At 42.8% G+C, this 16,468-nt stretch overlaps 1 protein-coding gene across 1 annotated transcript in view; it reads left to right on the forward strand.

The window, feature by feature from the left end:
• The first annotated feature begins 259 nt into the window (after positions 1–259).
• The window catches only part of tgfbi (transforming growth factor, beta-induced), a 35,098-nt gene continuing 18,889 nt past the window's right edge, over positions 260–16,468 (forward strand). The window contains exons 1-7 of the mRNA XM_078289132.1: positions 260–408; positions 1,433–1,531; positions 11,225–11,289; positions 13,055–13,212; positions 14,141–14,305; positions 14,946–15,092; positions 15,871–16,012. Of these exons, the coding sequence (XP_078145258.1) occupies positions 293–408; positions 1,433–1,531; positions 11,225–11,289; positions 13,055–13,212; positions 14,141–14,305; positions 14,946–15,092; positions 15,871–16,012 (892 nt within the window). The 5' untranslated portion in view covers positions 260–292. The remainder of the gene's footprint in view (positions 409–1,432; positions 1,532–11,224; positions 11,290–13,054; positions 13,213–14,140; positions 14,306–14,945; positions 15,093–15,870; positions 16,013–16,468) is intronic.

Genomic DNA, 16,468 nt, shown 5'->3' on the forward strand with positions numbered 1-16,468 from the left:
TGTATTTTGTCCAGTTCATCCTGACGCTGAACACTGCTGCATGTAAACAAAACTGTAGGTTAAATTCCTCCATGGAGACATGTTGACTTTCCCTTACTGACTTTTTGTTAACTCCTTTCCTAGTCAGGGTGTCTTGTGTCTTGCCCCTCCCCTCTCCTGCCCCCCCTCCTCCGCCCCTCTCCAAACCCACCGACCCCCGTTATAAAGCCGCAGCCCTGTGCGCTCCTGGAGCCTGGAGGGACCGGAGGCGCACGGAGGAGGAAGAAGAAGAAGAAGAAGAAGAAACGGAAAAATGAAGCTCGTACCGCTGCTCGCTTTGTCTCTCGCCTTGGTCGCGACCTTTTGTGTCGCCAAGTCTCCGTACCAGTCGGTGCTGCAGCACAGCCGGATCAGAGGCAGGCAGCACGGGTGAGTCTGAGCCGAGTCTGACCCGGGTCTGGACCGGACCGGCCGGGCCGAACCGAGCCGAGCCGAGCCAGGCCGGGCCGTGCGTAAAAGTTAGGGGAAAATCTCTGTAATGTCCTACAGGAGCGTCTATAGTGAATCTATAGTGACATTCCCATATTTAGAGGTATTTCCTATGCTGTCACAACGTTCCAATAATATTCCTATAATATTCCGTTAGAGTCTTATAGTGTGTCTGTAGTACTCAATAGTGGCCTTATAGTATTTTATGGTATTTTGTGTCTCCTATGGCATCACTATAATAATCCTGTAATGTTCTTATAGGGTCTTATAGTTTGTCTGTGAGTCTATAGTGACATTATCATACTTAGAGGTATTTTTTATCTCTTATGGTGTCACTATAACGTTCCTGTAATATTCCTATAATATTCCTAAAATATCCCTATATGGTCTTATAGTGTGTCTGTGGTACTCAATAGTGAATTTATAGTATTTTATGGCACTTTTTCCTCTCATAGCATCACTAGCCTATATTATTCCTATAGTGTATCTATGGTGCTCAAAAGTGAATTTATAGCAACATTATTGTACTTTTGGTATTTTTATTTCCTGTGATGTCACTAATACATTACTATAATATTCCTATAGTGTGTCTGTGGCGCTCAGTAGTGAGATTATTGTGATCTAATTTCAGTTTATGGGATATTTTTTTTTCCTATGGTACCACTTTCACATTCTTGTAGTGTGTCTGTGATACTCAATAGTGAGTTTATAGTGACTTTTTTGTACTTTATGGTATTTTTTAGCTCCTATGTTATCATTATAAGATTCCTATAGGGACTTTAAGTGATTCTGTGGGGCTCACTAATGAGTTTATAGTGAAATTTTTGGACTTCCTGGTATTTTTCACAGTAGATGCATGATATTGTTAAGTTTTACTGCCACATTTATCTAGTAGTATAATTCCTAGAGCGGATCTTGACTGTGCATTAACTAACTCTGTGTTTGCTTGTTGATATATTTTCAGGCCAAATGTTTGTGCCATGCAGAAGATTCAGGGAACTGATAAGAAATACTTCACCAACTGTAAGCAGTGGTACCACCGCAAGATCTGCGGCAAGCCCACGTGAGTACATCAAACACTTATTACCTTTAATACATTAATGCAATTAAAGTGTTCTTTAAGCCCACACTGCTAAAAATACATTTCACATAAAATATGGTTAGAGATGTGTTTGAAAATGTACAAAAATTGGCCAACAAATGGATTTGCACATATAGATGACATTCATTTGAAATAGCTGACTCGTGAGCAGCCAAAATATGCAAGTACATCCAAAATTTGGGCATATTTGCAGATGCAGGCCGCTGTGTCAGCAGTGCACAGGAAGGAAATGTGTTTCCAGGGGACAAAACCTATTTCTAATGAATGCCATATAAACAGTTTTGGCCATTTTTTTGTATATTTTGACATAGGCCCTATTGCTAAACATATTCTAATGCATGTGGAATCTATATTTTTCAGTATGGTAATGCTTATTCCAGGAATAAATCTCCCCAGGTGACTGAATGAGTCTAAATCTGTTTCCAAACTGTTTCTGCTGGACTGTGAAGATTGTACCTGCAGTTGTTTTATTGAGTTCTGCAGTTTGAATGGGACCGGTCTGGACTGTGTGTCTGGGTTATAATGGAAGGAATGTGTGTGTTTGTGGGACGGAGGAATGTCCCGGCTCCGGAGGTGTCCTCACATAACTCCGGCCAACGGGACACCTAAACCCTTACATAACTTACAGCAGCAACATCACCAGCTCATTTAACCCAGAGAGTAAAGATCAACTCTGTGTCTCTATCAGTCCACAGCCACCACAGTTCATTTATATGACAATTCCATTTTTTTGCGAAGTCTTTTTTATGATTTTCTTCCCTTTAATATTAATTCTGACTGTTTTTACCTGCATGCTCCACAATTAAAGATACTTTAAAATTAGTTTTGCCAAAGCTCTCAGCCTCATTCACTCCCATTCAATTCCAAACAGTAGAGAAAACAACTGGAGACTCTAATTCAGTCGGTAACCGTAATCCATCACTGCCAGTGTGATGAAAAAAACGGTCCTGTAAGTCATTATAATGAGAAACTTTCTCAAAATAATGCCTTAGTATCTCAAAATAATGCCTTAGTATCTCAAAATAATGCCTTAGTATCTCAGAATAATGAAAAACTTTCTCAAAATAATGCCTTAGTATCTCAGAATAATGAGAAACTTTCTCAAAATAATGAGAAACTTTCTCAAAATAATGCCGTAGTATCTCAACATAATGAGAAACTTTCTCAAAATAATGAGAAACTTTCTCAAAATAATGAGAAACTTTCTCAAAATAATGCCGTAGTATCTCAAAATAATGCCTTAGTATCTCAGAATAATGAGAAACTTTCTCAAAATAATGACTTAGTATCTCAAAATAATGCCTTAGTATCTCAGAATAATGAGAAACTTTCTCAAAATAATGAGAAACTTTCTCAAAATAATGAGTTAGTAGCCTATCTCAGAATAATGACTTAGTATCTCAAAATAATGAGAAACTTTCTCAGAATAATGAGTTAGTATCTTTGAGATACTAAGTCATTATTTTGAGATACTAAGTCATTATTTTGAGAAAGTTTCTCATTATAATGACATACAGGATCTTTTTTTTTTCATCACACTGGCGGAAATGGGCTTCCATAAACATCAGGCTGTAAACGTTTACATTTTAAAAGAAGTTTTTGAATGCGTAGCGTTCAGGAACACTGTGGGAGCGAGTCGAGGCAGCAGGGGGCGACAAACTGCCGCTTTCTGCTTGTAAACAAAGTAAACTAAAGCTGAAGTTTCCAGTTCACAATGTGTCTGATTTCCGCTTTTTCCTCCCCGAAATAAAAAAAAACTTTCAACCAATAGCAAACGTTCTATGTGGTTCCGTTAGGCCCCGCCTCCTGTCAATCACAACCCAGTCAAGCCAACAGACAAACCAAAGCAAGACTCTTCCTCCAGACATAGTGTGTGAAATGAAACAGAAACTAAAGCTAGATTTTACAGTTACAGCTTTAAACTGCTGCTCTCTTCTTCACTGGGAGAAACTCCTAATATTTAGACAGTTTGTTAGCTAACGTTTAGTTTAAGCACTTTAAGTTGCTATGTTTGCCTTTCCTAGATCCTCAGGCGTGTCAGTGAGCTCAGTCTGAAGTGGGAAACATGAATATGAAATATTAATTAAAAGTTAAATTCAGTAATGATTGCATTCAGTTTCAAATTGTGCCTTATAAATTCAAAGAATTCATTTTGTGAATTCAGCAGTTTAATATGAAAGATTGAAATGAATGCAGTTCAATCTCTGCTGGCACTGATCTGTCTCCTATAATAGAAACAGAGGTTTGTTTGATCCAGTTGAATGTTTGCTGCTGTTCCCTGATCAGCCACCGATCCTGATCAATAAAATATACATGATCAGATCTGAGTTTCAGCAGATCAGAGGCTCGGCTCGGTCGCTTCAGGAGTTTGTTCTGTTAGAGAAGAGAAGAGACTTCAGTCAGCAGAAAACTGCAGGAGGAGAGGGGAGGGGAGGAAATACTAGCGTGCAACCACACACACACACACACGCACACACACACACACACACACACACACACACTCACACCCACACACACACACACACACACACACATTTATTAACAAGGGTTTGTCCAGCAGTGGACCAGCTGTGTCACAGAACCCGCTCTGCATGGGCTGAACAGGATTAGAGGAGTGTGTGTGTATGTGTGTGTGTGTGTGTGTGTGTGTGTGTGTGTGTGTGTGTGTGTGTGAGAGAGAGAGACAGAGAGATGCAGAGTTTCCAGCCTCCTCAGTGAGTCTCAGTAGTGAACTGCAGTCTTGTAAATGTGATAATGACCTTAAATCCTCTGCTGTTTAAACTGTTAGCGGTCTTATCTGCTGCTTTACTGTTTTACTGTCTGCAGCTTTACTGTCGTTTTGTTTCACATTAAATCAGAAAGGCTGCATCAAGTTTGGTGTGAAAACATGAAAATAGGATTTATTGTTTACGTGTATCTTGGGAACAAGCAGAGCAGGAAACAAATTGCTTTCTCTACAGGGCAAAGTGGCTAAATCACAAAATTAGCCAAAATATTTAGTAGAATATGACTCTAGTTGATGGTTGGTTACCTGCAGAATAGATTAACTTACATTGTGGATGGTGTACAGAAGGGTAAATGGTTCCCATGGCAGCAAAGTACTGAAGAATAAGTAGAGAGAAACCATACTAGATGTTCCTCAGTAGAGCTCATACCTCCACCAACACTATGCAGCTGTCAAGATATTCCAGTTCCACGTCGGATTTTCACCAGAAGTGAATAATTTCTTCCATGCCACATCACCAACTTGTGTCACATTTTCCTGACTGGACCTGAATGTGACATGAGATCTGCCTGTTCACATTCTACACACTTTAATCATTTGATCTGATTATCTCAACTTTACATGACCAATCAGCTCTCTATCTGTTCAGTTTCCATCAGTGCTGCTCTTCTACCTCTGGACCGAGGTTTGGAGAAATCAGCAGGTCGGTTCTGTCTAAACAGGAAATGAGCTCTCCAGTGCCTCCGTGCCGTTTGATTGGTCCAATAATGGAGGGTTTGCCTCTCATTCTGTCTGCTGAGTGGCCACAGAGTTTGATGTTGTTACATGAATCTGTTCGGAAGTTAAATGCCTTTTTAGGAGAAGCCACGCCCACCGCCACGCCCCCTTTTGCCAACTGGTTAATGAATTCTTCTTCGCTCCATGACCAAACCTTCCACAAGGTTTCATGCAAATCCATTCAGAACTTTTGTAGTTATCCTGCTAACAGACAGAGACAGACAGACAGACAGACAGACAGACAGACAGACAGACAGACAGACAGGCAGGCAGACAGACAGACAGACAGACAGACAGACAGACAGACAGGCAGGCAGACAGACAGACAGACAGACAGACAGATAGACAGACAGAGAGACAGACAGAGAGGCAGACAGACAGACAGACAGACAGACAGACAGACAGAGAGGCAGACAGACAGACAGACAGAGAGGCAGACAGACAGACAGACAGACAGACAGACAGACAGACAGACAGACAGACAGGCAGACAGACAGACAGACAGACAGACAGACAGACAGACTGAAGCTGCCGATCAGCTTCATTTTTCGCCGATATTCAATATCTCAAAATTTGACTATTTTCATACCAAAAAATACCAAATTTTCAGTGCTTCTCCTGAGAGTTTTCTTCTCATTAGGCTGGAAAAGCCTCTGAAACACTCAGACCATCACGGGACACTAAAACTCTCCACTGAAACCAGGATACTAACAAAACTACTAATAATATTCATCCATACTTGTGTGGAATCTGATCAAAATGTCTCATCAGAGTTGTTCAGGTTCAGGTCTTCTCACAGACAGCCAGTGTAGTATTGATCAAATCTACAATAAATATATAATCAATCAAAGTGCATCATGTCAGACTGAGCAGATCAGTTAGTTTCTCTCTCTCTGTTTCAGTTTCCAGGGAAAATCTGACTGTCAGTTCAGCAGCAAACGGACGTGATTCATCCTGATCCTTCTCTTCTTCTACTACTCTTTTCTTCTTCTTCCCCTTTTTTCTCTTCACTTCCCCTTTTGCCTTCTCTTCCCTCCTCCCATCTTTTCTCTTTTCTTCTCTTTATTCTCTGCTCTTCTCTCGCTTCTCTTCTCTTCTCTTTTCTTCTTTTCCCCTCTCCTCTCTTCTTCACCTCTTTTATCTTTTCTACTCTACTCTTCTTCTGCTTCTATTCTCCTCTCTCCTCTTGCTTCTCCTCTTCTGTTTTCTTCTTTTCTCCTCCATTTTTCTCATTTTTTAATCTTCTCCTCTCTTCTGCTTTTCTTCTTTCTCCTCTCCCCTCTTCTGCTTTTCTTCTTTTCTCCTCCTCTCTTCAGCACTTCCTTAATCCTTTCTACTCTACCCTTCTTCTGTTTCTCTTCACCTCTTCTCCTCTGTCTCCTCTTGCTTCTCCTCTTTTCATTTCTTCTGTTTTATTCTTGTCTCCTTTTTCTTCTCTGCTCTTTTCCCCCTCCTTCTGCTCCTCTCATCTCTTTTCTTGCTTTCAGCACTGTTATCTTTTCTCCTTCCTCCCTTCTTTTTTCTTGTCTTCTCCTCCTCTCCTCTCAGCCTTCTCATTTTCTTCTCTTCCTTTGCTTTCTCCTTTTCCTCATCTTCTCCCTCATCTGCTTCTCTTTTTGCCTCCTCTCTTTTCTTTCTTCTTCTGTTCATTTGTTTCTTCTGCTTGTCTTCTCTCTCTCCATCTCTTCATCTCCTCTCTTCTCTGTTCCTCCTCATCTCCTCATTGTCTGTTGGAAAAGATAAAAACATATCTTTATCTGATAATAAAAATAAAAAAAAATACCTGGAGGAAGGAGAGAGAAGTTCAGCTCCGGTTACTGAACATTTTCACCTTTCACTGCAGCTACAGTCTCATAGAAACACATAGAGTTCAGTGTGTGTGTGAGTGTGTGTGTGTGTGTGTGTGTGTAGATTATGTGTGTGTATATGTATGTTTGCGTGTGTCCATGTGTATATATACAGTATGTATGTGTGCATGTATGTGCATGTGTGTGTGTGTATCAGTGCTTGCATGTGTGTGTCCGTGTGTGTATAGGTATGAATGTGTGTGTGTCCAGGTGTTTGTGTATTTATATGTATATGTTTATGTACTGTATATGTGTGTGTGTGTGTGTGTGTGTGTGTGTGTGTGTGTGTTTAAACCCTGACAGGACTAAGTGGAGTCTAATGGGTTTTTCCAACACTGATTCTTTCATTTCAAATCCTCGGGAAAGCAAAAAAAAAAAAACCTAGAAAAAAAAAGAAAAGAGGAAGCGAGCGCTGGATGTTTGTAGGAAACGACGTCTTTCAGAGGACGGCGTTAAGGGCCCCGAACGCCCCGAACGGCCCGAACACACACACAAATCATTCAGGACGGCCGTCCCGAAGCGTTTCCCCCCCTTCAGACCCGTCCCGCCGGAGAGAGCCACGGTCAGGAGACTTCAGCTTGAGTAAACACAAAGCGCCCGGGGCTTTTATCACTGGCTTTTTAATTAGATTTACAGACGGCCGGGTCACGGGGGGGTGGGGGTGGAATCGGGGGGGCGGTGGAGGAGGGGGGCGGGGCTGTTTGAAGACGGCCCGGTGCTGTCGTCTGGTTTTTCGGAGGCTCTAGCCGGCTTTCACGCTCAACAAGCCTGGTCTTTGTGCTGCGGCTGCTGCTGCGTCAGCGAGCTGCGGAGGAGAGACGAGGGGCAGCAGGAGGGGTCAGAGGTCAGCGAGGGAGACTCATAACTTTGCCCGTAACTCACCCCACCCCTCCACCCCTCCACCCCCCTCCGACAACAAACTCCCCCTCCCTCCCTCCCTCCCTCCTCCCCGCAAAACTTTAGACGGATCCACAGCTTGACTCTCGGATCCTGAAACAATTCCTTTATGCATTCAAAGTCCCCAAATACCCAAATATAGGACTCATATCGTCGCTGTCCTCTTTTAAATCCGTTCTAAAAGCGTATTTTTATAGAAAATCCTTTAGAGCGGTTCTAGTATTACAGTAACGCCCTGGTTCTTCTTTATTATTATGCTATATTTTTGTCTTTATCGTTTTTTGTCTGTTGGGTTTTTAGTCTGGTTTTACTCTTCTGTAAAGCACTTTGTTTTTGATCAGTGCTCAATAGCCAATAGCCTCAAAATGGTATTCATAAAATCTCAATGTCAACTCATAAAATTTAAGATAGGGATTTTTTTTATTCTTTAATAGTTTTGACTGCTCAGCTTGGCTTCTCGTTTTTTTTTAAAGTTACTAAGTATACCCAAAGGACACTAACGTCCAAATATCTCCTCCATATCTAATATCCTCATGTCAGTAAACTGAACCTTCAGCTCTTCCTGCCTCTTCAGGAACTTTTTATTCGTCTCGCCTGGCCAGAGCGTTACACAACGTCCCTGAAAATGTCATTTTTATGTCGCGGACGATTACAGCTGTCCTCCTAAAAAACCATCAATGACTCTTCCAGTTTCGTTTGGAAGAATCATCTCTTTGGTTTTGATGTCTGACTTTTTCCCCGGCGCTCCGGGAAAACTGTTTTCATAGGGAGATGAGGCGGACAGAAACCCTTCCTGAAGGATGACAGTTGCATCATGGGGAAGTTTTCGGTTTGTCTCTTGTCTGATGTCGAGGCAGCGGCGGTTTCTTTCTGCCGGAGATTCCTTCAGATCCAAACCAAGCGGGGCGCGAGTCGAGCGTCTTCCTCTGCCGGGTCGCTCGGGACGTCCCGGGCGGCTGAGTTACTGCTGTTTATTCAGTCAGAGATCCATGGCTACCGTCTTTGTTTATGTGGAGAACAAACAGGAGTCGGGTTTCCATCTGTTTTGATAATCAGCTCCGTCTGGCTGCCAGTCGTTCCCCCGCGCCGTTTTACTGGGACACCCCCCCCCCCCCCCCCAACACACACACACACACACACACACACACACACACGCACACACACACACTTTCTTCTCTCTTTCACCCCATGTTACGCATTCCTACCCCTCCAACACACACACACACACACTTTCTTCTCTCTTTCACCCCATGTTACGCATTCCTACCCCCCCAACACACACATACTCACACACACACACACCTAACACACACACACACACACACCTAACACACAGTAGCTGATTGCTCACATCTTTGCCATGTGTTTGCCTTTTACTGCATTTTCCGTCGTGTGATAACGGGCTGCAGGACCGCAGGGCTTCTCTCCTCTTCTCTTCTCCTCTCTTCTCTTCTCTCCTCTTCTCTTCTCTCCTCTTCTCTTCTCTTCTCTTCTCTTCTCTCCTCTTCTCTTCCCTTCTCTTCTCTTCTCTTCTCTTCTCTTCTGACTGCAGAAATTTTATTAATAAAACTCAACAAGACGCTGTTGGTTCAGGTGTGGGCTCCCACCAGCTCTCTCTTCTGTGTGTGTGTGTGTGTGTGTGTGTGTGTGTGTGTAAATTAGTGTGTCACGATGTCCAAATATGTTCTGCATTAGGAGGATTTTCATTCTGCACATATTGCAGTATCATCGCATACTTACAGTACTTTTCTGTAGCTTAATACACAGGTTAACACACTGCAGTGAAGTCATTGTAATGTAATTTATTTATTTGTACAACATTCACAACAAATGATATTGAGATTTTCTTTGCTGCGTGACTTGTGACGCGTGTGGAAACAGGTCGTTCTGCATCTTCTTCATGTGTTTTTCAGCCTTTAAAACCACAGAGAAAGAAAGATTGTGTCTGTGTCAACATGAAGGATCAGATGAAGGATATAAACACTGATTTGTAGAGCAGGGAGTCACACAGCAACAGATCGTTCATTAAACTGTCTGAACATCGCTCCCTGGGAGGAAAACCGCAGCCTTTTGCAATTCGAATGGTTATGTAATCATTATTGATTACTGTAATTCAGATTTGGGGGTGTTTGCGGCTCACAGTGCAGCAGCAGACAGACAGCCAGAGTTCAACAGACTCACCAGCTGATAAAACATCAAATTAAAGCTCTAGTCGCCCAGTGAGAAGCTGTTAAACTTTATGGACACACTTCCAACCAGTGGAGTTACAAAGCTCTTTATTTAATGACGCTTTATTTTGTAGTGAGCAGGAAGTCTTAAACCCAGTGTTCGGGTTCATGGTTTTGGTTTCACGCTGCACCTTCTTCTTTGTTTGTCCTGGCGTTCGGCTGGCGCTCGGCGCTGCTCCCCCGTCAGGAGTTTCCTTTGGCCGCTCTGCCGTCTCCCCCCCTCCCCCTCCCTCCCCCCCTCCCCCTTCCTCCCCCTTCCTCCCCCTCCCTCCCCCCCACTGAGGAAATGAGTTCTCTGACCTCGGACCGGCTCGGCTCGTCCACATTTACTGTGGAAATATCTGGAGGAACACACGACACGGAGACGCACGCCATGAGGCTGAGGGGAAGGTTCAGTCCGCTCACTGCGGCGCTTACTGAAGCCGAAGCTTTACAGTTTCATGTTGCAGACAGTTTTCTAGCAGGGATGGGAATCAAACCCCAAACCCTGGCAGTGTTAGTGCCTTGCTCTACCTGTTAAAGGCAAATCCACACTAAAACACTTTAAGCCTGGTAAAAAAAAAAACAGCGACAATGGAGTTTGATATGAGAAAATGTTTCAGGATGTAAAACATCAGCGGTAAACGTCAGGTTTTGGTGTCAGTCCCTCAGAATCAAAGAGCGAGGGCTTCTTTCTAGAGCCGCCATTTTGCACCGAGAGACGTTCAACAATCATACAGGGAGAAATCCATCGTAGAAGAGGAGAGAGACCAAGTATCTCTCTCCTCTCTCTCTCCACAGCTGAATGATCACACTTTCAAACTATTTCTATTCACATATATGCCAACCTTTGATTGAAAACAACAAGTTTCCGCCCATTCTCTGGGGGTTGTTGAAAGGCATTCTGGGAAACGTAGTAAATCACTATCTGCAGTACAAGTAGAGGAGGCAGGTTGAGGGAAAGTGGGTTCATCCAAAAAAGCAAATTGCAACACTTCAACACAAAATAACTCCTGGAATGAACTGAACATCAGAGTGAAGGATCTGAGGGGATTTTTCTGTCTGTCTCTAAAGAAAGGAGGAAAAGGGAAGGACAGTGAGAGTCGCTTTTATGTCATTTTGAGACAACAGCTGCTGACGAGTGTTTAATAAAAGAGAGGAAGGATGTGTTGTGTTGATGTGTGTGTGTTTCTGTCGGCAGGGTGATCAGCTACGAGTGTTGTCCCGGTTACGAGAAGATTCCTGGAGAGAAGGGCTGCCCCGCCGGTGAGAAACCTCCTGCTGCTTTACTGCCGTCCAAAACTCACATGACTTAGACTTGAGTCACAGTTTTAATAGCTTGAGACTTGACTTGATGCATGAAGAGAAGACTTGAGACTTGACTTGACTTGGGTTCTGGTGACTTGGGACTCGACTCTGACTTGTACTTTGATGACTTGAAAAGGTTTCTAAAGTCTTGACTTGAGATCTTGTGTTTGTGTAAATGACTTAGATTGAAAGTGATGAGATTTGTTCCAGCGGACGACTGAATTTAAATTCTGTTTTCTGAATTTGTATGGAATGATTGAATTTATTGAAGTTGAAACTGATTATAGAAATCAAACTCATGATGCTCTTACCAAGTTTTTATCCTATTAAAACCATATTGCATTGAAAAGTCCTAGATATTTAGTTTTCTTTAAGATATTAAATTGATACTGGACTCTTGATTTGTTCTGACTTGACTTGCTGTTCTACATTTAGACTTGAGACTTGACATTAATGACATGGACTTGACTTGGACTTGATTTAGTAATCTACATTTAGACTTGGGACTTGACTTGAGACTGAGCAAAGTTGACTTGGTCTCTCCTCTGCTCTTACAGCATCAAAAGTTCAAGTTCATGTATTTCTACAGCTCTTTATCACAGTCTGTCTCACAGGACTTTAAAGAGAAAGAGACTGACTAGATCAAACTAATCAACAATCAATCGTAGAACAGAATGATATAGGAGAAACATCAGGAGAAGATAGACAAAAGCAGATTTTATCAAGACATAACCGCCACCTGTTCTACACAGTCTAACCTCCCGGCTCCATCAGCCTTACACCTTCGAAGCATACAAGGAAAAACTCCCAAGAAAACCTTGTTAGGAAAACAAATAAAATGGAAGAAATGTCGTGCAGTAACATGGAGAATGACAATCACATAAGAGAAGCAAGCGACTTTATTTCTCTTGCGTAAAGATTTCCGACGCAGCTCTGTTGTTCTGCATTGAGAAATCCTGTTTATTCCCTTCAGTCCAGCTGATGTGAGCCTGATATGCTTTTTTATCTTTTGCAACATTTCAAACGTTTGCTTGAAATTCACATGACAGTGTGATGGAAACCCGGCCGCTGGGTCTGAACCTCCGCCGTAAACACGATCACACACACAGGAGCGCTGTGGGTGTCCCGTCCGCCGGAGCTGACAGGAACCGATCCGCTCTGCTTGTTGCTCTGCTGCTTTGTGTTTACAGCTGACAAACAACTGGATCAGACCGGTTTGTTTTGGCTGCTCTGCTGTAACTAATGGATTATAATGAGAGATGTTTCCCGTGTGAAGTGGAAGATGTGAAGTAAATAACTTCCTCTGACTCAGTGTCTGTGAACCACAAAAACACATCTAAACACACTGCTGGCACCGGATGGAAGTCCTCCATCAAGATTTTCACCTATTACTGTCATTAGAGCAACTAAAAATTTATATATTTGCCTCGTTAACATCATTACAGTAACTCAGAATAGATATATTTAGCTAAATATCAAATCCACATGTGTACCATGTAAACGTGTTCGGACAACAGACACCGACACAGACACACAATAGGCTAAATGAAAATTACATAATATGAACAAACTTAACGGATCATTGTGGTCAAAAAGCCTCAAATCAAAAGCCTCAGCAGTGATGTAGGAGTGTCCGATTCTCTCCAGTCCAGCCTGATTATCTGTCTGTCTCTCTCTCTCTCTCTCTCTCTGTGTGTGTGTGTGTGTGTGTGTGTGTGTGCAGCGCTGCCCCTGGTGAACATCTTCAACACGCTGGGTGTGGTTGGAGCGACGACCACCCAGATGTACTCAGACCGAGCCAAGCTGAAGGACGAGATCGAAGGTCCGGGCAGCTTCACCTTCTTCGCCCCGAGCAACGATGCCTGGGCCGCCCTGCCTGCTGTCAGTACACCGTGTGTGCGTGTGTGTGTGTGAGAGAGAGTGTGTGTGTGTGTGTGTGTGAGAGAGTGTGTGTGTGTATGTGGGTGTGCATGTGTGTGTGTGAGTGTGCGATTTTGTGTTGTGTGTGTGTTTGCCTAAGAAAGGTGATTTTGTTGGGTGATTGATTGAGGTGGTTGGTTGTGTGCAGTGTGTGTGTGTGCATGTATGTGTGTATGAGAAAATGTACATGTTTGTGTGTGTGTGTGTGTGCGTGTGTGTGTGAGTGTGTTTAGGTTCTGTGGGTGAAAAGGGTGAAAGGTGATTGCATGTGTGTGTGCATTTTGTGTTTATTATCATCCATTGTATATTCTATTTATTATTTGAGTTTATTGTTTATTATAATCAGTTTATAATTTAGGCATTTAGCAGATGCTCTGATGCAGAGTGACTCACAGTTAGTGCAACAGTGAAATAAGTGAACAATTAGTAGCCAGATAGTTCAGAGAGGTTGCATAATATTGAAAAAAAATCATATTGCGATTATTTTGCTGAATATTGCAATTGCAATACGAACTGCAATACAGAATTTTCAATATTTCAGATTTTTTGGCAAACATTTTTAATAAAACACTGAGATGTTTAAGATTAGTTCTGTCTGAATACAACTAAATATAAAATGCAGCCTCTTGCAAAATTGAAGTAGTTCATATTGCGATTTTCAATTATTTTCAATTAATTGTGCAGCTCTATTTTATGTGAAGATAAGATAATATATACAGTAGATTTTACACATGAAGAATCGCACACCAACAGCCCTTAGTCCATTTTTATTATAATACAAGTACAGAAAACATGTAGCGAACGACGCGTTTCACCGTTCCACATCAAACACCAGTGTTAATGTGTGTGTGTGTGTGTGTGTGTGTGTGTGATCCTGGTGCCGCTGCAGGAGATCCTGGACGCTCTGGTGAGCAACGTGAACATCGAGCTGCTGAACGCTCTTCACTATCACATGGTGAACCGCCGGCTGACCGCCGAGGACCTGAGGCACGGATCCTCCTTCGCCTCCATGTACCAGGACTTCCACGTGCACATCCACCACTACGCCAACGGAGTCAGTACACACACACACACACACACACATCCACCACTACGCCAACGGAGTCAGTACACACACACACACACACACACACATCCACCACTACGCCAACGGAGTCAGTACACACACACACACACACACACACACACACATCCACCACTACGCCAACGGAGTCAGTACACAAACACACACACACACACACACACTTTTTACTTTTTAGGTTGAAGCTGCTGACATTTTGTTCCAATATAAAATTTAAATTTGACAATTCAGTCAATTCAAAGAAAATTCTGTGCTCAGTAAAGTATTCAGTGTTTACCCCAGAAACAGAAAAAAAGAAATACAAAATTTAAGAAAAAAACCGAGGGTTGTATAAAAATGTTTCATTTCATTATGATTTAAATTCCTACATCCACACAAAGTAGTCACAATATGCAAATTATTTATGTAAAGAGATGAAGAGACACCAGAAACCCTGACACACTGTAAAGTTATATACTGAGAAACACTGAGCTGAACAAGAGAAAATGTTATTTATTATTTATTCTCAGTGTTTTCTAAGAATAATTGAATAATAGCAGTAATAGGGCCTCCTCCTCCTCCTCCTCATCTCCCTCTTCCTCCTCCTCCTCCTCCTCCTCCTCTTCCTCCTCAGATTGTGACGGTGAACTGCGCTCGTCTGATCAAGACCGACCAGCACGCCACCAACGGCATCGTGCACGTGGTCGACCGCGTCATCACCGCCATCTCCAACAACGTGCACACCTTCATCGACACCGACGACGACCTGGAGACGCTGCGGGTGAGTACAGCAGCCAATCATCCTGTCAATCAATCAATCAATCAGTCAGTCAATCAATCTAAAGAATTACACCGATTGGCCTAATGGGGGCGATATAATTACCGGTCAAAAATGTAATATCTCAGGTACTACTGGTCCGATTTTGACGAAACTTAGAGGGACGATACATTTTGGCGCTATGTTTCAGTGTTTTTAAAAATACACTGATTAGCCTGATGGAGGCGCAAAATTTTAAACTTAACTGATACACAACCAGTCTGATTTTGATGAAACTTGGAGGGAAGATGCGTCTTGCTGCTGATTGGCCCAAGAAGCGCCTGCATCATTTGCGGGCAACAACATCTTTACTTGTACTAATTTGGTGCTACTTAAAGTCACATTGAAATGACTTTTCATTTTAGCTCATTCAAAATATCATACTTACGCCGAAAAAATGATAAAAAAAAATTATGCTGAAAAAATGACAAAACAATTACAAAAAAGCAACTCTCATTACTTTTTTCTTCCTGGAAAATGGAAAATCTTCAGTAGCGACTTCATCATGTGACTTCACCAATAAAACCCTTCAAATCAAACGGCCTCTCTCTCCCTAACTGATCTCCCATTGGTTTACACTTTTGATTGATCCCTCCCTGCATCATGTCCCGCCCCAACATCCTGTTTCAACAGGAAACACGTCACATTATGGAAGCATGACGCTCTCAAAATGCCGTTTCATTGTGACTTTTCTATGAAGAACTGTCTGCAGGATGAACTGACTCGCTCTGCTGTGTTTCAGACGGCCATCGCCGCGGCCGGCCTGACCACCATGCTGGAGAGCGACGGGCACTACACCGTCTTCGCTCCCACCAACGAAGCCTTCGAGAAGATTCCTCCAGAAACACTCAACAGGATCCTGGGAGATCCAGTGGCTCTGAAAGGTGAGCGGCAGGATCCGCTCTGCTCCTGGCGCTGTTACACCTTCCTGACAGCGCCGAGAGCTTAGTATGACTTTAGAGGTCTAGAAGTTAAAAATATATCAGCTTTAACCAAAAGATAAGATACACAGCATCGGCTCTTTTTTTTACAGCACTTTGGTCCCCTCTACTATTATGCCGCTTTTCCATCGCGTGGTACCGGCTCAACTCGACTCGACTCTACTCGCCTTTTTTGGTTTTCCATTGGGCAAGTACCAGGTACCAGGTACCATATTACCTGGTACCTGGTACTTTTTTTAGTAGCACCTCCATCGAGGTTCCAAGCGAGCTGAGGCGATACCAGAAGGTGACGTGAAAACACTGCAGACTGCTGATTGGTCAGAGAGAATCGTCATCATTGCCGGCAGCAATAGCGGGGATTTTAAAGCAGGCTAAAAACTGCTGTAATTTTGGCGACTG

Source organism: Centroberyx gerrardi, chromosome 16, assembly GCF_048128805.1.
Source record: "Centroberyx gerrardi isolate f3 chromosome 16, fCenGer3.hap1.cur.20231027, whole genome shotgun sequence".
NCBI lineage: Eukaryota > Metazoa > Chordata > Actinopteri > Beryciformes > Berycidae > Centroberyx > Centroberyx gerrardi.